This window comes from Nannobrachium achirus, assembly GCF_963921795.1.
Source record: "Nannobrachium achirus genome assembly, chromosome: 2".
In the NCBI taxonomy this organism is placed as follows: Eukaryota; Metazoa; Chordata; class Actinopteri; order Myctophiformes; family Myctophidae; genus Nannobrachium; species Nannobrachium achirus.
In genome coordinates, this window is record NC_137811.1 from 50,612,133 (window position 1) to 50,632,714 (window position 20,582).

General features: G+C 41.8%; 1 protein-coding gene across 1 annotated transcript in view; it reads right to left on the reverse strand.

Annotated features, from left to right (window-relative positions):
- LOC308298801 (oxysterol-binding protein-related protein 10-like) overlaps nt 1-20,582 on the reverse strand; it is a gene marked incomplete at both ends in the record, with an annotated part of 66,172 nt that overhangs the window by 12,893 nt on the left and 32,697 nt on the right. Inside the window, one exon of the mRNA XM_080742476.1 lies at nt 15,621-15,774. Coding sequence (XP_080598602.1) covers nt 15,621-15,774 — 154 coding nt within the window. The remainder of the gene's footprint in view (nt 1-15,620; nt 15,775-20,582) is intronic.

The following is a 20,582-nucleotide window of genomic DNA, read 5'->3' on the forward strand; positions in this document are numbered from 1 at the left end:
GTTTGTCAAAGTGACACAAGCGGCTATAGCTCCCCTGCGACAGCAGGGAATCCGACTTGCGACGTACCTGGACGATTGGTTAATAAGCGCAAGTTCAAGAGAGGAGGTGACACGTCTCACCAATGTGGTGATGTCGCAGTTAACCTCTCTGGGGTTCAACATAAACTTCAAAAAGAGTATGTTAACACCAGCTCAGCAGACCACCTTTTTGGGGATCTCGCTGGACTCAATAAATATGACGGCTCGACTCTCACAGGAGCGATTAGTCAAGATCGTGGCCTGCGCGAAATCTTTTCGCGTGGGCAGAGTGGTCACGTACAAGCGCTGCATGATTATGTCAGGGCTGATGGCCTCAACTATCCATCTACTCAGGCTGGGCAGGCTGTATATGAGGCCTTTTCAAAAGTGGATGTTGGCACTCAAGATCCACTCGACACAAGGTCGCCGCAAGGTCAAGGTGTCCCCAGGGTGTGTGTACACACTGAGACCGTGGGTGGACGTGACTCTTCTGTCCCAGGGGGTCAGTATGGGCGTGGTGGTGTCACGGAAAGTGATCACAACGGACGCCAGCCTCAGTGGTTGGGGCGCAACGCACGAGGGCCGTTCGGTGAGGGGAGTTTGGGACTCCGCTCTACAGAAGCGGCACATCAATTTCCTGGAATTAAAGGCAGTGTTTCTGGCGTTGAAACATTTTTTGCCTTTTGTGGAAGGGTGTCACGTGTTGATCAGGACGGACAACACGACGACCATGTGCTATATCAACAAGCAGGGGGGCCTCTCCTCCCCGGTTCTCAATCAGCTGGCGCGGGATCTGACGCTGTGGTGGGAACCACGTTTGGCGTCGATCAAGGCGTCGCACATTCCGGGGCTTCTGAACAGCGGAGCAGATCTGCTGTCCAGGGGGGAGCCCCTTTATGCAAATTGGTCCCTCCACCCGGGAGTGGTGAGACAGATTTGGAGCAGGTTCGGTCAGCCTCAAGTCGACTTGTTCGCGTCAGCAGAGAACGCGAAGTGTACACTTTTCTTCTCTGCGACGGGGCCAGCCCCACTGGGGCTGGATGCTCTGGCTCACGACTGGCCGAGGGAACTGCTGTACGCGTTTCCTCCGTTGGAACTGATCCCCCAGACTTTGGAGAGGGTCAGGCGGTTCGGCCTCAAACTATTGTTGGTGGCTCCGGGGTGGGGCGTGTGGAGGTCGGAGATATCTCCCCTCCTTTACGGCAACCCGTGGCCTCTGCCGCCAATCAGAGATCTGCTACGGCAGGCAGGGCAGGAGATCTTCCATCCCGACCCGGCGAAGCTAGACCTTCAGGTTTGGCCCGTGAAGGGGAGTCTTTGAGCGCTTTGGGTCTGACACCAGGGGCGGTTCAGACTATTCAAAGTGCTAGGGCTTCGTCCACGCGGTCGGCTTATGATAAGAGGTGGAGGATCTTTGAAGACTGGTGTGCGGAGCGTACGTCACCGGTGGTGGCGTTTGAGGCTCCGGTCCAGCTTGTTGTGAATTTCCTTCAGGAAAAGTTAGAAAGTGGTCTTGCCTTTTCTACCATTAAAGGTTACTTGGCGGCGCTGTCAGCGTGCCATGTGGGCTTTGAGGGTAAGACGGTGGGTAGACACCGTCTGGTGGCTCGGTTTTTAGCGGGTGTGCACCAGCTTAAACCGGTTACTAGGTCCCTTTTCCCATCGTGGGATTTGGGTGTGGTGTTGGACGGGCTGTGCCGTCCACCGTTTGAGCCTCTGGAGGCGGCGAGCTTAAAGCTTTTGAGTTTTAAGACTAGTCTTTTGTTGGCTTTGTCTACAGCCAAGAGAGTCAGTGATCTACATGCGTTATCGGTGGACCCGGTGTGCATGAGATTCTGTGAGGATGGCAAGAAGGTTCTGCTAAAACCCCATTTGGCGTTTGTCCCAAAGAACCGTGTGATTATACATGAGCCAACCGAGTTGGTGGCTTTTCATCCTCCTCCGTTTTCTTCGGAGGAGGATAGGCGTCTACATTGTCTTTGCCCGGTAAGATCCTTGAGGATTTACTGTGAGAAGACGAGGGCTATTAGAGCGTCAAACCAACTGTTTGTCACTTTTAAAAGTGGTCCTAGACGGAAAGCGGTGGCTAAAGCTTCACTTTCAAGGTGGATTGTGCAGGCCATAAAGATGGCCTACACTTGTGCTAAAGTCCCGGTTCCTGAGGGCCTAAGGGCTCATGACACTAGGGGAATGTCGACCTCCTGGGCTCTAGCCAAGGGTGTCTCGATCCAAGAGATCTGTTCGGCGGCTAACTGGTCGACTCCGTCGACTTTTGTGGTTTTTTACCATTTGGACGTGGCTCCATCTTCATTGGCGCATTCGGTCCTGGGTGTTGCCGCCTCCTCTAGTTAAAGACTTTTTTCCCCTTTTTTATAGCTGAGACCAAGTCCCTTTGCTCTCGGTAAAAGGGGGAGACCCTGTTTCCTTATAAAACGGCTGCTAGTGGGCCTATTAGTGAATAGGCGGGCTCCAGCCTGTCAGGGTTTTATGAGGCGGACCTGGTCGGCCTATTAGTTCATGAGGCGGATTTCGGTCTGTCAGGGTCTTTCTACTTTCTTCCGCTCTCGAGTCCGGTGGGCTCGGGGCTCCGTGGGGGAGGGGCCACGCCGGGGGTGTGGTCTCCTGTCAGGCGGAGCGGGCGGAATTTGAGGGTGTGCGCTTCCGGGGGTTTATGTGACCCAAGAGGAGTGCATTTCGAGTAAATGACAGAAAACGAAAGGTTTCGTACGAAACCATGGTTTTCTTAGTTTAGGAGAAATGCACTCCTCAAACGCCCCTTCGCGCGCAGGTTGCGTGCAGAGGAACGGTGTTGTTAAGAGGAAGTACACATGCCAGTCTCGCGCCTTATGCCCACGGTTGGGGCGGGGCGTTTTGACTGGCATACCCTCCGACTGTGTCATTCGGGAGCATATGTGTAGCTCTGTATCGCACGCTAGGAGGCGCGATAACCCAAGAGGAGTGCATTTCTCCTAAACTAAGAAAACCATGGTTTCGTACGAAACCTTTCGTTTTTGTGTCATTTCGACCCCCGTCCGATTTATTGCCCTTTTTATTGGTGGCTGGGGGGACCGAGTGTAGTGAGAGTCCCTGCTTTTGTGGCTTTTGTTCTTATCCCCTTTGGCCTTTCCTATCCTCTCTTGTTTACTGCTGTGTTACCTCAAATGATTATTGATCATAGTTTTCCTGCTTATAGCTATAGCTAGAATGCGTAAATAAGGTTTTTGTTGAGTCATTTGGGATTGTTTAATGAAGTTGTTTTTGGACTTGTGCTCTATTATAAGCTTGGCACGTAGTTAGTTTTGGAAATGTCACATACACATTTGTGGGCTTCTACAATTTGGACCACAACCGACATGAAGTAGGTTAGATATGACTGGAAGGGCTTAACAATGTCAATGGACGCGATGTGGGTGGAGTTAAGTCCCGAGTCTTACGGTGTTGTCATTGTCCTCGGAAACTGTATATGGTTTACGAGGTTCCGACTGTTAACCATATTTGGAGTGTTTTTTGTCATTCATAATGAGGTTTGTGCTCTCATCATTGAGTACAGTAAACCCTTCTGACAATTAGTTTGCATCCCCAGTGGGTCTTTACTGTGTGGTTGTCCACTGTAGTGGTGTGTATTGTCAAAGCAAGAATACATGTGGCTGTTAGAGGGGGACACTCAAGTGGTCTAACAGGCATTTTGGCAGGAGTTATGGAGGGGTAGTGCAATGACTCCTGGTATTTGGCATTTGTGATACTGAGCCTGGTGGAAAGAGATGAGTGAGCTGCAAAACATACAACAAAGTGAGTGCTATGTGACGTGACTTATATTGACAGAGTCTGCGCAGGTCGCAGGTTTGAGCCCGTATGCTCGCGACTCCAGGCGAGTTGACGGGTGGGGGCTTTTGAACGCACTGTTGGAGCTGTGTTCATTCGACGAAGACTTTATGATTTATACTTTTATGAGTGTCCTTTTGTTGTGGGTTTTGCTGCTCTGTTGTATGGGCGACAGGCTAAAGTGAACGTATGCCTTCACCATTGAAGTGCTGTTAACGTAGGATTGGGCCTACTGGTGTGATAAATGAATTTCGGGGGATTTGCATTGGTGGAGTGACCTCTGGCATTCTATGCATGTGTCGACGCTGCTGTGGTAGTGAGCATTCAGTTTAAGCAGAGTATATATCACATGATGTGACGTGGGGGCGTCGGCTCCTGCTTACTGAGGGGGGTTTATTGTTTTAGCCTTTTGTTATGGGGAGTTATTAAGTGTTTCCAATTCAGTTTTCCCAATGAGGGTGCTAGCAAGGGGAACTGCATGAAGTACTATGGGGATGAAACTGATATTTAGCAAGTTGACTCTACATCGGCATTAACGAAGGAGCTCAATAATTCAAGACCGGGTGGAAGCGTTAACATGTTTCACTCTAATATCGGTATTGTTTTGTTTTTTCATTACCTATGTGTGAGAGATGTGTTAGGACTATTAGAGGAAGTTGACAGTTGGAAAAGGTAGGATTGTCAAGATGAGTTTGAAAGTACTAACAAATATTTTATCTCACATATCCTAGATTCTGAAAATTTGAGACGCACATAAGCAGATGTATTTTGGATACTATTATTAGGCTTACGGCGGGTACAGTGATTTGCCTTCTGCAGTCCGAATTAACCATTGAGTATGGAATTAACGCATCAGATGTAAGTCGTCACGTCCTGTTTCCTGATATTTATGTCTGAATGATCTTAAGTGTTGTATTGTCCATATCTCAACTCAGATATTTTCTTGCTGTTATGGTGTCATAGTACGAGGTTCAGTACTAGGTTCATATCATTACTGTTTTTTGTCTACATTTTTCTTCATGTAGACAAAGGGGTGGATGAGTATTGTTGACAAGGGGGTTACATGAATACATTTACAATGATTATAAATAATCTTACAAAAAGATTTTTGATAATAAATTACATGTTTGAAACTATTGAAACTATCAGGGAGAGTATTTTTGGAAGGAAGTATCACAAGATAGAATAGAGTAATGAATATCTGATGCGAATGAGTGATATCTGATTGGGATAATTAATATCTGAATTGAAATAAGTGGAAGGATTTAAGTATGTTGGGGAAGTTAATTGCAAGGTGGATTATAGGGCTGCAATCTTGGTGGATTGCTAAAGAAGTTGTTTTGAAGGCGAGAGGATGTGTTTTTGAGTGGAGGTGTGACCCGGAGAGGCTTGTATTTGGTATGAATTATCTCACTCAGGGATCAGACAGAAAATATATTTTAGATGTACAGACCACCAAGGGGTTAAGACTTTACGCTACGTTGTGCAGTTTGGTTGATTAGGAGATCTTCAAAAATGTATGTGTTGCATTGTTGCTGGAAAGAAAAGGAAAAGATATTCTGACTTGTAAGAGTATATAATTGACCGTGCGAAAAGTATAGAGAAGTCATAGGCTGGGAAAATAAATTTCTCATGTACTTTGAACATAATGAGGTAATGGAATATACAAATATTCAGTCATGGGTGTGTGTAACAAAATTTGTTTAGGAGTACTAAAAAGGGAATAACGGTATAGGAATTAATAGGGTACTCTAATTAATGACCTTGTGAGGTAGAGGCCTCCTACACATAACGAGTAGAGTTCTTATTGTTTATCGTGATATAATTGCTAGTCCACATGATCGTAGGTTAATATATATATATGTATACCCAGACTAAAGAACACATAATGGTTACACGTATACAGGTTCCTGACTGAAGAATGAACATGGCAAAGATAATTTAATGTTTGAGACCAACTGCTAACTAGAATTGATGTTTTGCAGTGTAATTTAATGACTAGAAGTTGATGAGACCAAATGAAAGACCACAACACGGACTTGGAAATCTTTAGGCTCAAAAATACTCATGACACGCATAGTGAAGGAGCGTACATAATAAGGATGATAGATGTGTGTCTAAAACGTAGGTCAAAATGGAGTTGAAGATGTAACTAAGGTTATTGAATTACTGGAAGAATCTCTGGAAGAAAAGAATATACACTAGTAGAGATGGGTAAAGATGTGAGGCTTGTGAGCAAAGTATGTTCATTCTATGTTTAAGTAGGCAACCAAAGGAGTTATTTAGGTTATGACATGAATACAAACTGATACTCATATTACAATATGTACAATGATTACTTCATGTGTTTAATTGATTTGATTTTATTAATCTGGATGGTGCAGTGCGGTATTTCTCAAATTTGATGATACAGTAGGGCAATATCTGATTTGCAAGAGGGCTAATATGAAGTACTTTGATATATCAGGAATGTTAGTAACTTTCTTTTGTTTGCGTTTCTGTACTGTGCTGATATAAGTTATTTAAGGATGATGTTTATGTTGATACCTGAGGCATACATATATTGGGTATGATGATATATCTTGGGATGAAGAAATTATAAAAGGGAGGTGTCCCATATCAACAAAAGTGGGATACATAATTAGAGTAAATGGGGGTTTCTAACTAATACCCTTATATGTGTCCAGCCTCTGGTATATGATGTGTGGGTCTGATTATTGATCAGAGACTTATTCATTTACAGACCAAATAATGGAGCCATGGACTGATCACTTACAGTGGCTGAGAATTTCTTTTGTCCCCAGGGTTTGTAAGGAACAGTGTTCATGGGGGAATGTTTGGTTTCATTGATGGGCTATTGAGGTTGTATTTGATTATGTCTCATTAGTTTGTGTTTTATTCTATGTCTTCTATATGTTTGTTCTTATTGTGATCGTGTGAGTGTTGTAGGTGTATTTTAATGGGTTTTGATGTTCAATTTGTGTATTCATTAGTCCTTGACAGGGACATCGAGTTGATGTATGTACATATTAGTTCGTCGAGTTTTGTGAGGTATTATTGTACCTCACAAAGGGAGGTTTATGTTGCAGCTGAACGACCTAATATGTTAATATATTTGTGTGATGTATCTTTGAGTTCTCAGCACATAGCTTCTCATAACGTCATAACTTCTCAGTAGCCCCTGGTCAGTGGGGATGGTCAGCCATTAATTGGATTAGCTGACCATAGGCACTTAACATGACACGTAAATTAAGAATTGTCATGTGGAGCTTTTAGCATGGTTAACTTTTCAATGTATTGATTGTCATATGTACTTTCTTTGACATACAACGCTGGTCAATTAGCTGATGAGAAGGGTGCCATCTGCCTCCTCTATCCCCTATTGTGTGAGCTTGCTTTAGGGTCGGCTCTGGCCCATATAACGGGTTGCTTATTGTCAATCGGGAGTCATTGTCAGCAGAAACGGAGGTTGAAATGACTCCTCCGTACCGGTCCGGAGTTAAATTCTAATTGGGAAACAATGTTGTGAGTTCAACATTAAAAGGAAAATATGCTATTTGCTGAGAATTGGAAAGGAACCTAAGAAGAAGATTTTTACTTTGATCAAGGATGTATACTTTTGTTTGTATGATGAATAAACAAGGAGAAACATTTAATTTTGAAGTTCTGTGGACAATCCCTATTTTTTGATATTAGTATCTATTATTAATATCAGTATTATTTTTCAAGTCGAGATGCTACAGCTATAAATGTAGAAAAACTCGCTCAAAACTTAGCTCAAAGGGAAGAAACAAAGAAACATTTATTTCTCTCTTCATCTTATTGTATATTTATTTTTGCATGAGAAATGTCTTTCGTGCAAAGATCTATAGCCTTATACTGTAGGGTCTTCCTTGCATCCTTGTACTATTATGTGTGTGAATGCTGCCATCTGCTGAGAGTAACAACATTGTACAAGTGAAAGAATGAGTAACAGGATGATTAAGTAAATAGACACATTTGAACAAACGTTTTTATTTATCATTTATACAAAATGATAAATATTTTTTATTGTATACAAATACAAAAATATAGAACCTTTAAATGATCTCACCCCTACCCATGTCCCAATACTTTGAGACTACGATCTACAGTCATGTGTATAAAAATATATGTAAAGGAGTAAAGGACATATGATGATACTTAACATATTTATGTATGTTAAGAAAGCATTGCATACATGTTCTGTTCACTCCAAAGTCCAAACACATTGAGACTGCATTCAGTTCAGAAGCATATACATGCAGCTCACCAGTGGTGGAAAGTATAATAAATAAATAATACACATACTCAAGTGCTGTACTTAAGTGCAGTCTTGAGTTTTTCTCCACTTTATTTGAGTATTTTACAATACAATAGCTTTACTTCTACTCCAACTCCAAAGAATATTTGAAACCCTTATTTAGCCTACTAGTTACTTTGTAGATTATGATTACAAATCATACGTCTACTTTGGCTATTTGAAAATAGCTGATCTACAAGCTCTGCAGCTCAAATGCATTGCATCACGAAAGCATTTTGAGCTTATAGATCTGATCTGCAAGATTTTAAAAACTTGTAAAATGGGACATTCTGCATAATGAGTACTTATGTTACTTCAAGCATAAACATATTTTTATGCCAGTTGTATTGATTGATTCAGGCTCTGTATAGCCAACAAAACAATTAGTCAGGGAATTTTAATAAAACCCTGGGAATAAATTCCTTACCAAACAATTTCTTCACCAATGTGTTCGTAAAGGTGTCTAGTAACATATCTAACAAAGATTGAAATTCAACATCCCTAGCAAAATATTTGACAGCTAGGGTAATTCTGGGTCTCATTCACTTACTATACACTGTACTATAAGGGAAACAATCACTCCCAAAAATATGCTTTAAGTAGCATGTTAGGGGTCTAACTAGGTTTTTTAAATTATTCTGAATCCATTGCAAGCATTTGTTTTGCACGAAAAACATTCATTGGGCCAAAATCAGACGCAAAGAAACGATGGTTTAGTGATGAGTCATCACTTTTCACAAGGTGTATGGGGTCCATTTTTGGCCCAAGGAATGTTTTTCGTGCAAAACAAATGCTTGCAATGGATTCAGAATAATTAAAAACACCTAGTTAGACCCCTCACATCCCACTTAAAGCATATTTTTGGGAGTGATTTTTTCCCTTATAGTAAGTGAATGAGACCCAGAATTACCCTAGCTGTCAAACATTTTGCTAGGGATGTTGAATTTCAAATCAATCTTTGTTTGATATGTCACTAGACACCTTTACGAACACATTGGTGAAGAAATTGTTTGGTAAGGAATTTATTCCCAGATTTGACAGATATTCTGCTAGTTTTCCCTGACTACAGTCAAGAAAGACACATCAGGACTGTGTGTATGGTTCTCCATGAAAATAACATCTCAATCTCATTCAATCAATCAATCAAAGTGTATTTATATAGCACATTTCATACAAGTGCAGCCAGTCAATGCACTTCAAATGTATTTATTTCTTTAATGGATAAAAATAAAAATAAAAGATTTTTACTCAAGTCGTGACCCTTAAGAATTGGTCTGTGACCCCACAAACTGCCGGGTCCCGACCCACTGTTTGGGAACAAGTATTATATATTGTTATATACTGTAGCACCTAACCTGCTCAGGGTGGGAAAAAAACTTTTATGAGGGGAAAGACACATCCCATCTTGTAGTGTGGCAAGCTGTGCATGTAAACACTTGGAATTAAATGTATACATCCAAACATTCTTCAGGCATAACCCCCCTCAGGAAACAGGTTTAGGGACACATTGTCCCTGATGGTCCTCCGGTAGCTTGATGGCATGGGACTTGAACCTGCAAGGCACAGGACGTTGAAAACCAATGAACTATTAGAAGGTCTTGGATTCAAACATGGAATCAATGTGCTGAGTCTGATCATTAAACATTGTACCATCTCTCAGAAGCGTTAGCCTTCAGGTTGTAGAGTTTGATTTGATTTGATTTTGGTCAAAGATGTAAAAGAAAAATGACAATAAAGCGTAATGAAACGATGGTTTCCAATGTGGCCCTGCATCATAACTAAGCAGCATACAGTAACTATTGAAATAAATACTCCAGCATTTAAAGCTATAGTAAAGATGCAGTGCCATGATTTTTCTCTCCCTCTAAAACATGATGATCAGGTATTATGATTATACTAGAAGGAAGACTTGTTTCAAAAAGTGTACAGAAAGAGTTAAAATTCTGTTTTGATGTGGCCACACCCACCAGTTCATTAAGTATGCCTGGTTGTAATGGTGGGTGTTGACCCAGCTGAAGTTAGCCACACCCACAGTGTTGGGTGAAAGGTTAAAAGGAGAGGGGATGATTTTATGATGTCATTTAATCTGTGTTTTTCGACTGGGCCTTTTGACTAAGACGCTTTCAGCTTTCAAGAAGTAAACACAAATACACGTGGAAGACAAATCTGCACATTATAACCCCACCCGGTGGTCTATTAGGGTCGATTCATACTCCACATACTCCACTCCAACCGAAATAAATTGGGCTCTAAAAGTGGAGTATGAATCGACCCTTCGAATAATGTTAACTTCATAAACACAAACAGAAAAAGCACAAAACTATGGCACCACCTCTTTAAGTAACTTCCCTGTCTTCCATCTATGGTATGGTGCTTCCTATGGTCCTTCCCTGACATCTATACTTCCCATGGTGCTTTCCTGTCATCTAAAAGGTGCTTCCCTGTCTTCGTTTATTTAAAATACTGCCCATCTCTGCCAACAAGCAATCAAGAAATTGAGGCCACAGATGGATCTTCATAATAGATCTTTATTTTAAACAAATACAGAACCTTTTAAATTCCCTCACCCCCTATACCCATGCCCCAATATTTTGAGACTACCATCTACAGTCATGTGTTGCATAGGTTTGTTAACTATAATGTCAGGTCAGGTGAACAGGACAAGGTGTTTGATTGGTCAAAGCTCTATGGTGACACTGCAGTGCTGCACTTCACACTGGAAACATTCAGAACTAAAAATGTTAACAAAACATTAATAGGGTAGAGCAATTTGGCCTCAATTGACCATTATCGTCTCTGTCGGGTGGAACCTCATTATGTCCAAAACTGTTACTTTTCAGGATTCAAATAAAGAAATAGCAAAAGTAGCAGATCTAAAAGCTCTGCGTTGTTCCACATTTCGAGCATGCAGATCTTCTACTTTTGATGCTTTTATGTGATGCTGTAGTATGATCAAGTAGGGCATTGATTTGCGAAAAAACACTAAAAGTTAGAATACGGAGATGGTTTCTGCCTGACAACAGCGATATTCACATGGCAGCCATTTTTCTCTTACATCATACTCAGGGGTGGGAGACCTACTATGGTCAATAGGACCTGGTCTGATGAGGGGTTTCATTTCAAACATCTCAGCACCATGTCTGTCCCACACTGTTGTCAAATGAAATAAAGAGTCCCAAAGTGCAGAGATGTTTTTGACAGATCAAAATCTGTAAAATCACATTTACACTATATAGCTAAAATACCAGAAATTACTGTACATGAGGGGTTCCTGATATAGCATTTCGCCACCTACGCCTACGTAGTACAGAATCACATTGAGTTAGCAATGGTAAAAAGACACGTTTATTCTTCTTCAAAGAGTAGCTACCTCGTGTACCTCAAGTACATCAAATAACATCATGTAATCAACATTATTCTTAAATCAGGTTTGATTTTCCCAAATGTACCTTATACTCAGAAGGACACAGAATATTGTCACTGTCGGGCAGAAACCTTGTATCTCCAAGGTTCAAATGTGTACTTTTCTTTTTTGTAAAGTAAAGCCCTGCTTCATCATACAAGACGGTCTCACAAAACTAGTGAAAATAGCAGATCTACAAGCTGCTATTTTCACTAGTGCGAGGCGTTGTGTGCTTATAGGTCGGCTTTCACTATTTTAATTCATTTTAAAAATGATAAATACAAAACGAACAGTTTTGGACATACAAGGTTTCCACCCGACAACAACAATATCTTATAAAAGAAATGTTCAGGAAACAGGGCTCAGAATCACTCCTTCTTCTCATCCCCTCACTAATACAGTATTTTTACCACGTCACTTCACACCACTATCCTGTCTACAAAGTGTTCTACAGTGCTTATGAGTTTTATATAAGGCAAAAACAGACCTACAGTAGTTCATTCTCTCTCTCTCTCTCTCTCTCACACACACACACACACACACACACACACACACACACACACACACACACACACACACACACACACACACACACACACACACACACACACACACACACACACACACCTTAGGGCAGGCAGCAAGGGATTTGTCTTTGATATTCTATGATGTGTGAAGTTATGATTTCAAACCTTCTGTATTTTACATCAGTAATGTGGATGAAATTTGGTTAAAATGAGAAACCACATCACTTTGATACAAGTTCAGATCAGAACAGGCCAAACAAGGATTAAGAAGAAGGTGTTGAGCATACTTATGCTCATTTAGATTAGAACAACAGTTGGCAAGCTATTGTTAGGCACCATCATGTCTTGTAGCTCAGAGCATGTGTCATAGAGTTCCAAAATATCAGTACATCTCAGCTATAAATTCAGCAAGGTAAATCAGATAAAACCTTAATACTGTACATTTCTTTTGCATAATGTCAATTACTCTAGAGCCAGAGTGGGATTAGAAATCTTTACTTCTTTTACAATGTAAAACAAATCTGTCCTAATCGAACTTACTATACTCACTGTGGCTCTAATATAGTGCCCCTCAAACCTTTTAATGTCAAGAGCCCCCAAATTAATATTTCGCCATGGAGCCCCATTAGAACATATTTAGTGTCAGGGACCCCAGAAGGCTATAAGATTTGTGTTATTACATTTCAAGATTCTTTGTAAATAGCCGTCCTAAAAGCTTTTACGTGTCCCCCCAAAATAATTGGCAAAACAGATTATTGATATTATTAACATCAGAACATTTATTTATTTACATTGTAAATAAATAAACATCAAGGTACTGTATGTTTTCTTTAAAAGTGTGAACAAATTGCTTTTCATTTTGATAAATAGGATCTTAAAGTATATTGATCCAAGCCGGAACATTATTGATTGATTGATTATTAAAATAAACATGCTCTGAAAATGCACCAACCACTACTCTATAAGCCCAACCCCCTGAGCGTGAAGTAAGAGAGCAAAATGGACGCCATCTGGGCTAACTAGCTTCCAACTGCAGTGGAATAACACCTTTGATATTCTGCCCAGTCTGATCTAGTCCAACGTGTGCTCTTGCCTCTTGTAGACTACAAAATGGGGACATTTTTACAATAGTACTGTACTGTAAGCTTGGTCTTAAGAATAACACAATCATAACAAAAGGAAGAACTCTGTGAACAAGGGATGGTGCTCTCTTTTTTAAACTAATGCCATCTGGAAAAAGAAAATCGAATCTTTGGGTGGTTCGAGGTGATGGGCTTTATCTCTTTAATTATTCATATGATGAGTGAACTGAATTTTGAAGGAAGACTTTGGGTAGAACATCATTTAACAGATTATACGTGTTGAGGGAATTAGAGGAAATCACTATAACAGAAATGAAGTCAGTTTGACATTTAACATAGCGCTCTTAACCAGAGTCATACCATTCATTCCTTGATTCACTCAGATATAGTAAATATATATATTTATATACATACGCATGGATATAGATAGACACATCCAGCACAGGGTACAGCAGCTACTTCCAGCACAAACATACAATACCCACGGTTCATACATCATTATTTTCAACATTACATTATACAATGGATTGTGCAAAAACTCCTGTGACCAACACCATTGTTCAGTGCATTGTGCAAAGAACTAAAAAGTGAAAGGGGCAGTAGCATGTTTATAATAGTTCGACTAGTATTTGTATCTACTATATAGAAAATAATAAAATTGCTGTCCTGTTATACCCAGCCTTATACTATCTTGTGTCCATTCACATTATTTCTAAAAGAGGGCCGCTCTTGTGCAACCTCGTTGTATTTCTGATTTGACAGCACCTAATAATTCGACTGCCCATTTGTCCATTTTAATCTTAAAATCTTTGGCACCTCTCATCCTGTCTTGTACCACATGTGTCTGAATGAGCCACAGAAAGGCTTGTCTCTGTCTTCTCTTCATACTCCCCGTTCTTCTTCTTCTCCTTCCTTCCTTCCTCTTCATTCAGTGGCTGGCTTGCCTTCCACCCTGGTCACCATGGCTACCCACTGTGATGGACAGCACAGTAGCACCTGTTCCCGCCCACCACCAAGCTGCTGGTCAGTGGGTTTTCCATAGGGGGTTGTGGTACACCCAGCCCTCGCCCTGCACACACACACACACACACACACACACACACACACACACACACACACACACACACACACACACACACACACACACACACACACACACACACACACACACACACACACAGGTTTACTTTGTACTATACTGTGAGGACATCAACATTTGAGGACATGCAATTAGCCCTTCACTATGCCCCTCCCAGCGTTGGCAAGCAGGAAGTTATTCTAAGCTAGCATTGGACAAAAGCTTTTTGGGAGGGACATATTCTAAGCTAGCATTGGACAAAAGCTTATTGGGAGGGGCATAGTGAAGGGCTAATTGATTTGTTTTGTTATTATCAGTTAACTATGAAAACCGTCACATCTTGTCTGTATCTTGTCCGTAATGCCTCAATGTCTATAGCTGCTGACCTGTTGTGACACCACATTGTGACATCACATTCCGTCCTTGTCCCTTGTATGCCCATTGTATGGCCATACCGTATATGGAGATCCCTGATCTCCATATACAGGTATGTCTATATCTGGCCTATGACATAACATTGTTGTGACATCACATTGTGACATCATATTCCAACCTTGTCCCTTGTATGTCCATATATGGAGATCCCTGATGTCATCAATATTAAGCCCATAGCTTGGAATGCCCATATATGAACATATTGTGTATATATTTGGGGAAATATTTGGTCCATGTTTTGTCCAATCACACTTGCAAATTAATTCCGTCCTGTTCTGTGCGAATTCCGTCCTACGCGACCTCGCCCTTCACGGCTAAGTCGTTTTCCGCCTTTAGGCGTCTTACTCTTTTATTTTTTATTTTGTATACTCTTTTTAATGGACTTCACATCAGAAAATGATATCAGAGTATAATTTATAACATAAAACATAAAACAAGTAAAGGCAATATATTATAGGCATATTGTGGTAGAGGACATGCCGTTTTTTACAGAAAACCTAATACTAGAAAATTGCGGCACAGCATTACAAGCACAAAACGCGCCTCGCTACGACACATTGTAAGCTTGTAGACTGTCTATTTTAAACAACCAGGAAAATGGTCCTCACAATGTCACAATTTATCATATTCTACTATACTTGTGGGGACATTTGGTCCTCAAAAGTATAGTAATACAAACACACATATTATAGACTATCTTAAAAGAATCCAAGATGTTCCAAAGAATCCAAGAAACAGCCCATTATGTTAAACCATTTGAAACACAATGAGATAGTAAATAAATGTCACAAGTATTGTGTGCGTGCCTGCGTGCTTGTGTGTGTGTGTGTGTGTGTGTGTGTGTGTGTGTGTGTGTGTGTGTGTGTGTGTGTGTGTGTGTGTGTGTGTGTGTGTGTGTGTGTGTGTGTGTGTGCGTGTGCGTGTGTCTCCTCACCTCCTTGACAAAGTATTTGGGTTTCCATGGTGTTTTGGTGGCTGCCCTCTCCTTGCCCTCGCTGCGTTGTCTCTCTTCCAGACGGTGTTTGTGTTCGGTGGCCTGGTCCATGTCTCCCGCCTTCAGTGACGCCGTCACGTGTTGCCAAAGACGCCTAGACTCAACCGAGGCAGAACAAGCCCATTAGTTATAATTACCACTGGGAAGCGGGGAGAACATTATCAAAAAGAACTGCTTTACAGCAGTGGTGTAAAGTAACTAAGTACATTTACTTGAGTACTGTACTTAAGTTCAATTTTGAGGTGTTTGTACTTTACTTGAGTATTTCCAATTTCCAATATTTTTACTTCTACTCCACTACATCTCGGATCTAAATATTGTACTTTTAATCCACTACAATTATTTAAAAACTTTAGTTACTAGGTACTTTGCAGATATACTTTATGATATTAAAAAACATACATTAACCACTTTAGCCCTATTTTATACATTGGCTATTTGAAAATAGCCGATCTGCGACACGTTGTGAGCTTGTAGATCTACTTTTGGTACTTTAAGTACATTTTGATGCCAATACTTTTGTACTTTTACTCAAGTACATTTTGAATTCCGGACTCTTACTTGTAAGGGTGCCCTCACACCAAAGTACCTATGAGAGTGGAATCCACGTTCCGCCAATGCATTTCAATGAGAGTGAAGCGGTTTCATGCCAGCAGAGGATTTCTGCAAAAAAAACGCTCCCTTCTCATTAATGCATTGGCGGAACGCGGATTCCACTCTCATAGGTATTTTGGTGTGAGGGCACCCTTAAAGAGTATTACTACATTGCAGTATTTATACTTTTACTCAAGTAAAGAATGTGAGTACTTTTTCCACCCCTGCACAACAGCTTGCCGCTGTGCTAAATGCAATGAAGAATCACCTGACGAAGACCAAATCTGTGGTGGAAACATGCTTTGCACAATAAATGTGATGGAGCTACAAGCAGGGAAGAAGAGGAAGTCCGCACACTGTTTCAAAGCTCCAGCGACAATTGTATTAATACGGTTCAACCCTTGCGGGTCTTCACCAGGTATGGTCTTAATACAGGAAGTAGGTGTAGTTAAATAGGGATGAGTATCAAATCAGTCACAGCTGTGAGTGACCCAGGGCCACCGAGTGCACATGCTTAGGGTGCGTGCAACTCGCCTGACAGCAAGTCCCCGGTTCAATTCCCAGACCATTTACTGCCATGTCACTCCCCTTCTTGTCTCTCTCTGTTTCTTGTCTCTCTTTGTTTCTTGTCTCTTTCCACTGTACACTGTAATAAAAGACTGCAGTCTCCCTGAACTGCACTAGTGTCTTTAATTCACAGCTTTCACATAAAATTATAGTGTTACCTTCAATGGAATAGAAGGACATGTGTGCATTAAATCCCTCTCTCAGTCATTTGAGCGAGCTACTCTTGCTTGAAGGATGATTTTGAAGAAAACTAAATGAACGTGATACTCCTCATTGGTTATTATCACGTGTACGTGACTCCTAACCACCTCACTCTCCACATCACACACGTGTCCCTTATTACAGTACATAAATATTGACTGACATATGGAGCCTCTCAACACCTAATTACCAGCCAGCACATGTGAAGAAGAAAGGAATAGAAGGCTCTCAGGGCGTGAGAGCAGAGGAGTTATTACTGCTTTCACTTAACGCATACTAGATCGGTGGGTACCGGCCGTGTGTAGTGTAGGCCTGACATGGAGTTCTGTAGGATTCATGGTTTTATCAATAATGTTTTACCAGTCTGTCTGTCTGTCTGTCAGTCTGTGTCCGTGTCCCTTTTACGCCCATATATGGAAGATCTCTTTATGTCTCTATCTGTCTGTGTCCCTTTTATGCTCATACAGAGTTCTCTGATGTCATCAGTATAGTATGGCCATATTGGGCACATCGGTCGGATAGGTGGTTCTGGACAACCACCTATTCGTCCAACTTGACGATCACGCCAGGCACTGCACTCCCTCTGGTCCTCGCCAATGCACGTGTCAAGTTTGAAGTCAGTCGGTCCTACCGTATATACTGTTGGCATGCCCATACACAGCACGCCTATCTGACTGACTCGACGAAGGATATAGAACTCTCTCAGGTCGTCAGTGACGCACATGGTAAAAGATGAGAACAATCAGCGTTATTAAGATATGAGGGGGGTTGCCCACAGCTAACTCAAAAAGTGCGTCTCTGCATGTGCCAAACAGGAAATCATTGTGCGCTTCAGAAAAGATTAAAGTGACATGTCAAACAGATCACTTTTAGCTGAGAATCACAGTTTACATGAAATATGAACTTGCTGCCCCCCATATCATCTTCTTTGAATGGTTTAGAGCAGGGGTCTTCAACGTTTTCAGGCCAAGGACCCCTTAGTTGAGAGAGAGATGAAGCAGGGACCCCCACAACCTCTTCATAGATTCCATATAGTTTAATTGTTTGACAGCACAATCATCAGTGTATTTTGGATTCATGTCAATTTGTGTTTTCAGATATTTAATCACTTGAACCGTCAATAATTAATAAACTTGACCTTTCACTCTGTACTTAGTCTGCTCTTTTTTCCCCTCTACATCTAAGCTCTTTGCCGAAAATAGCCGATCTACAAGTTCACAACGCCTCGCAGCGCGAGGCGTTGTGAGCTTGTAGATCTGCTATTTTTGGCTAAAGTTCTCAGAATATGGACGTTAGGTTTCAACTGGTTAATATAAAAAAGGAGAAAAAAGTTTCTATCACACAAAGATTTGAAGGACCCCCTGTAGTAACTCTGGGGACCCCCTAGGGGTCCCGGACCCCCTGTTGAAGACCCCTGGTTTAGAGACAGACGACCCACTGTGAATCTTTGTATAACTGGACTCCAGGGCAAAAAACTCCAGGGCAAAAATCCACTCGTCCGAGACAGTTTGCCCTCCTGGCCCCCAAGTTGTGGAATAAACTCCCTGTCGCACTTAGAACAACAGACTCACTCGCTAGCTTTCGCCGTGGACTGAAGACTCACCTTTTCAGACTCCACCTAAACCCTTAGCACTACAGAAAAAATCAATGACCATACATGAAGCTAGTTAGCATTTGTTTTGTTTTTAGGTTTTTAGAACTTTGATTATATTGTGTTTTTTCTAGATAGATATACATTTGCATTTGTTATACTGTTGATGATGTACTTGTTTATTATTGTGATGTTATCTGCTTATTGTAAGTCGCTTTGGATTAAAAGCGTCTGCTAAATGCCTAAACTGTAAACTGTAAACTGAAACAAAAATGTGGATGCATCTCCCCTCCACCTCTTCCCTGGTAATGTCTCAAGACAGATTCAGAGCCTTCGCAGCTGAATCTGTTGGCAGCTCCCGTTACAGTGTGTATTGTGTAGAGTTAGGAATGTAAGCAAAGACACGTGGACCGGAAGTGGAGCTGCTGAGGCCAGACAGAACAGGCCAACAAACAGCAGGGGGCGCTGTTTTTTTCATATTTTTGCAGATGGGTTCCCACTTCCCAGATTGCTTCCCTGGTGACTTGGACTACGCCTGACACTGTGGTTCCCCTGACACATCACTGTGACATCACAGTGATGTCAGATACTCAGAGCAGGGCCAGGGATCTCCATAAATGGGTATAAAAACAGGTGACATTACAGTGATGTCAGATACACAGAGCAGGGATCTCCATATATGGCATAAAAGGGATTCTGTGATGTCAGATACTTAGAGCATAGATTTCCATAAATGGGCATTCAAGGGATCATGGTCAAGACAGATGGCTAAGACAGATGGCGCGACCTCACCCTTTAGGGCCTTAGGCGTCTTACTGGAACATGTAGATATCCTGTAAAGCTGAATTTGATGCCTATGTGTCTCTCCTTTCCCGTCTCATAAGCCAAATCTGAATCTTCCACCATCGCGGAAAGCAACTTGGAAACCACATCAATCAAAACAGCACCAATGAGCAATACTCACAGTATTCAAATAAAATATCAATAGTTAGACTGGTGAACTACTTAGGGAACATTGGCACAGCAGCCCATGATTGAGCTCTAGTAGTTAGTTCAAAGTATGCCATTTCGTATAGCTTATAGGCCTACTCACCACTATTTGAAGGGGACTCCACGCTCTGCAAAATCATCCTCTTGTATTTTTGCATGCCCGGTGGGGGCCCTAACCCAAATTACACTTTCATTTAGGGGTCCTTGACATGAAAATGTTTGAGAATCACCAATCTATGACATATCACTGCACATGTGTGAGTGAGCATGTCCCCAGCGTATTTCAAGAACCATACGACTGATTGACGTAAAACCTGGCGTGTATACATGTATGGCTGAGGAACAACTTGACGCGCTGAGTAGGGAGGTGGTCAGCAGTATCAATAGATCCCCAAATCCCCATATATGAAGCACCACTCATGACTCATGAGTCATCAATATCTTCATCAATATTATATACAGTATGTCATAGTACTGACGTCCACAAAAATCTGTCCACAAACCCTACCAGGGGCATAGCTCGGGAGGAACAGACCAAATGGTCCCATATTTGGGGTGTGAGCTTCGGGTGACCCCTTGACTGAGTGTGTCAAGCAGCAATGGGGAGGATATTACGGATCCTGAGAACCCAAAAAATTAAAAAACTAGACTGCACTCAGTGTGCCTTGTGCACTCGTGGCCAAGTATGGCCTACTTGTGTGCCAGCAGAGTGCGCAAGTTCTGCGTTCGGTGCTGTCTGTATGTACATTATGTCCAATCAGAAAAGGGACATACGGATACGTAATAAGTATTTGAGGAGGTGTTGATTTTGCATGGACGTAGTACACTAAGTCATGTACTGGAGCACTGCTCAGAAACAGGTCTTGCGTATCACAAGGGACCCGAGGGAGTGATGTGGCGAGCAAGGAACATTTACCAGGAAAAGACATCAAGTGACCAAGGCGATGCACCATGGCGCT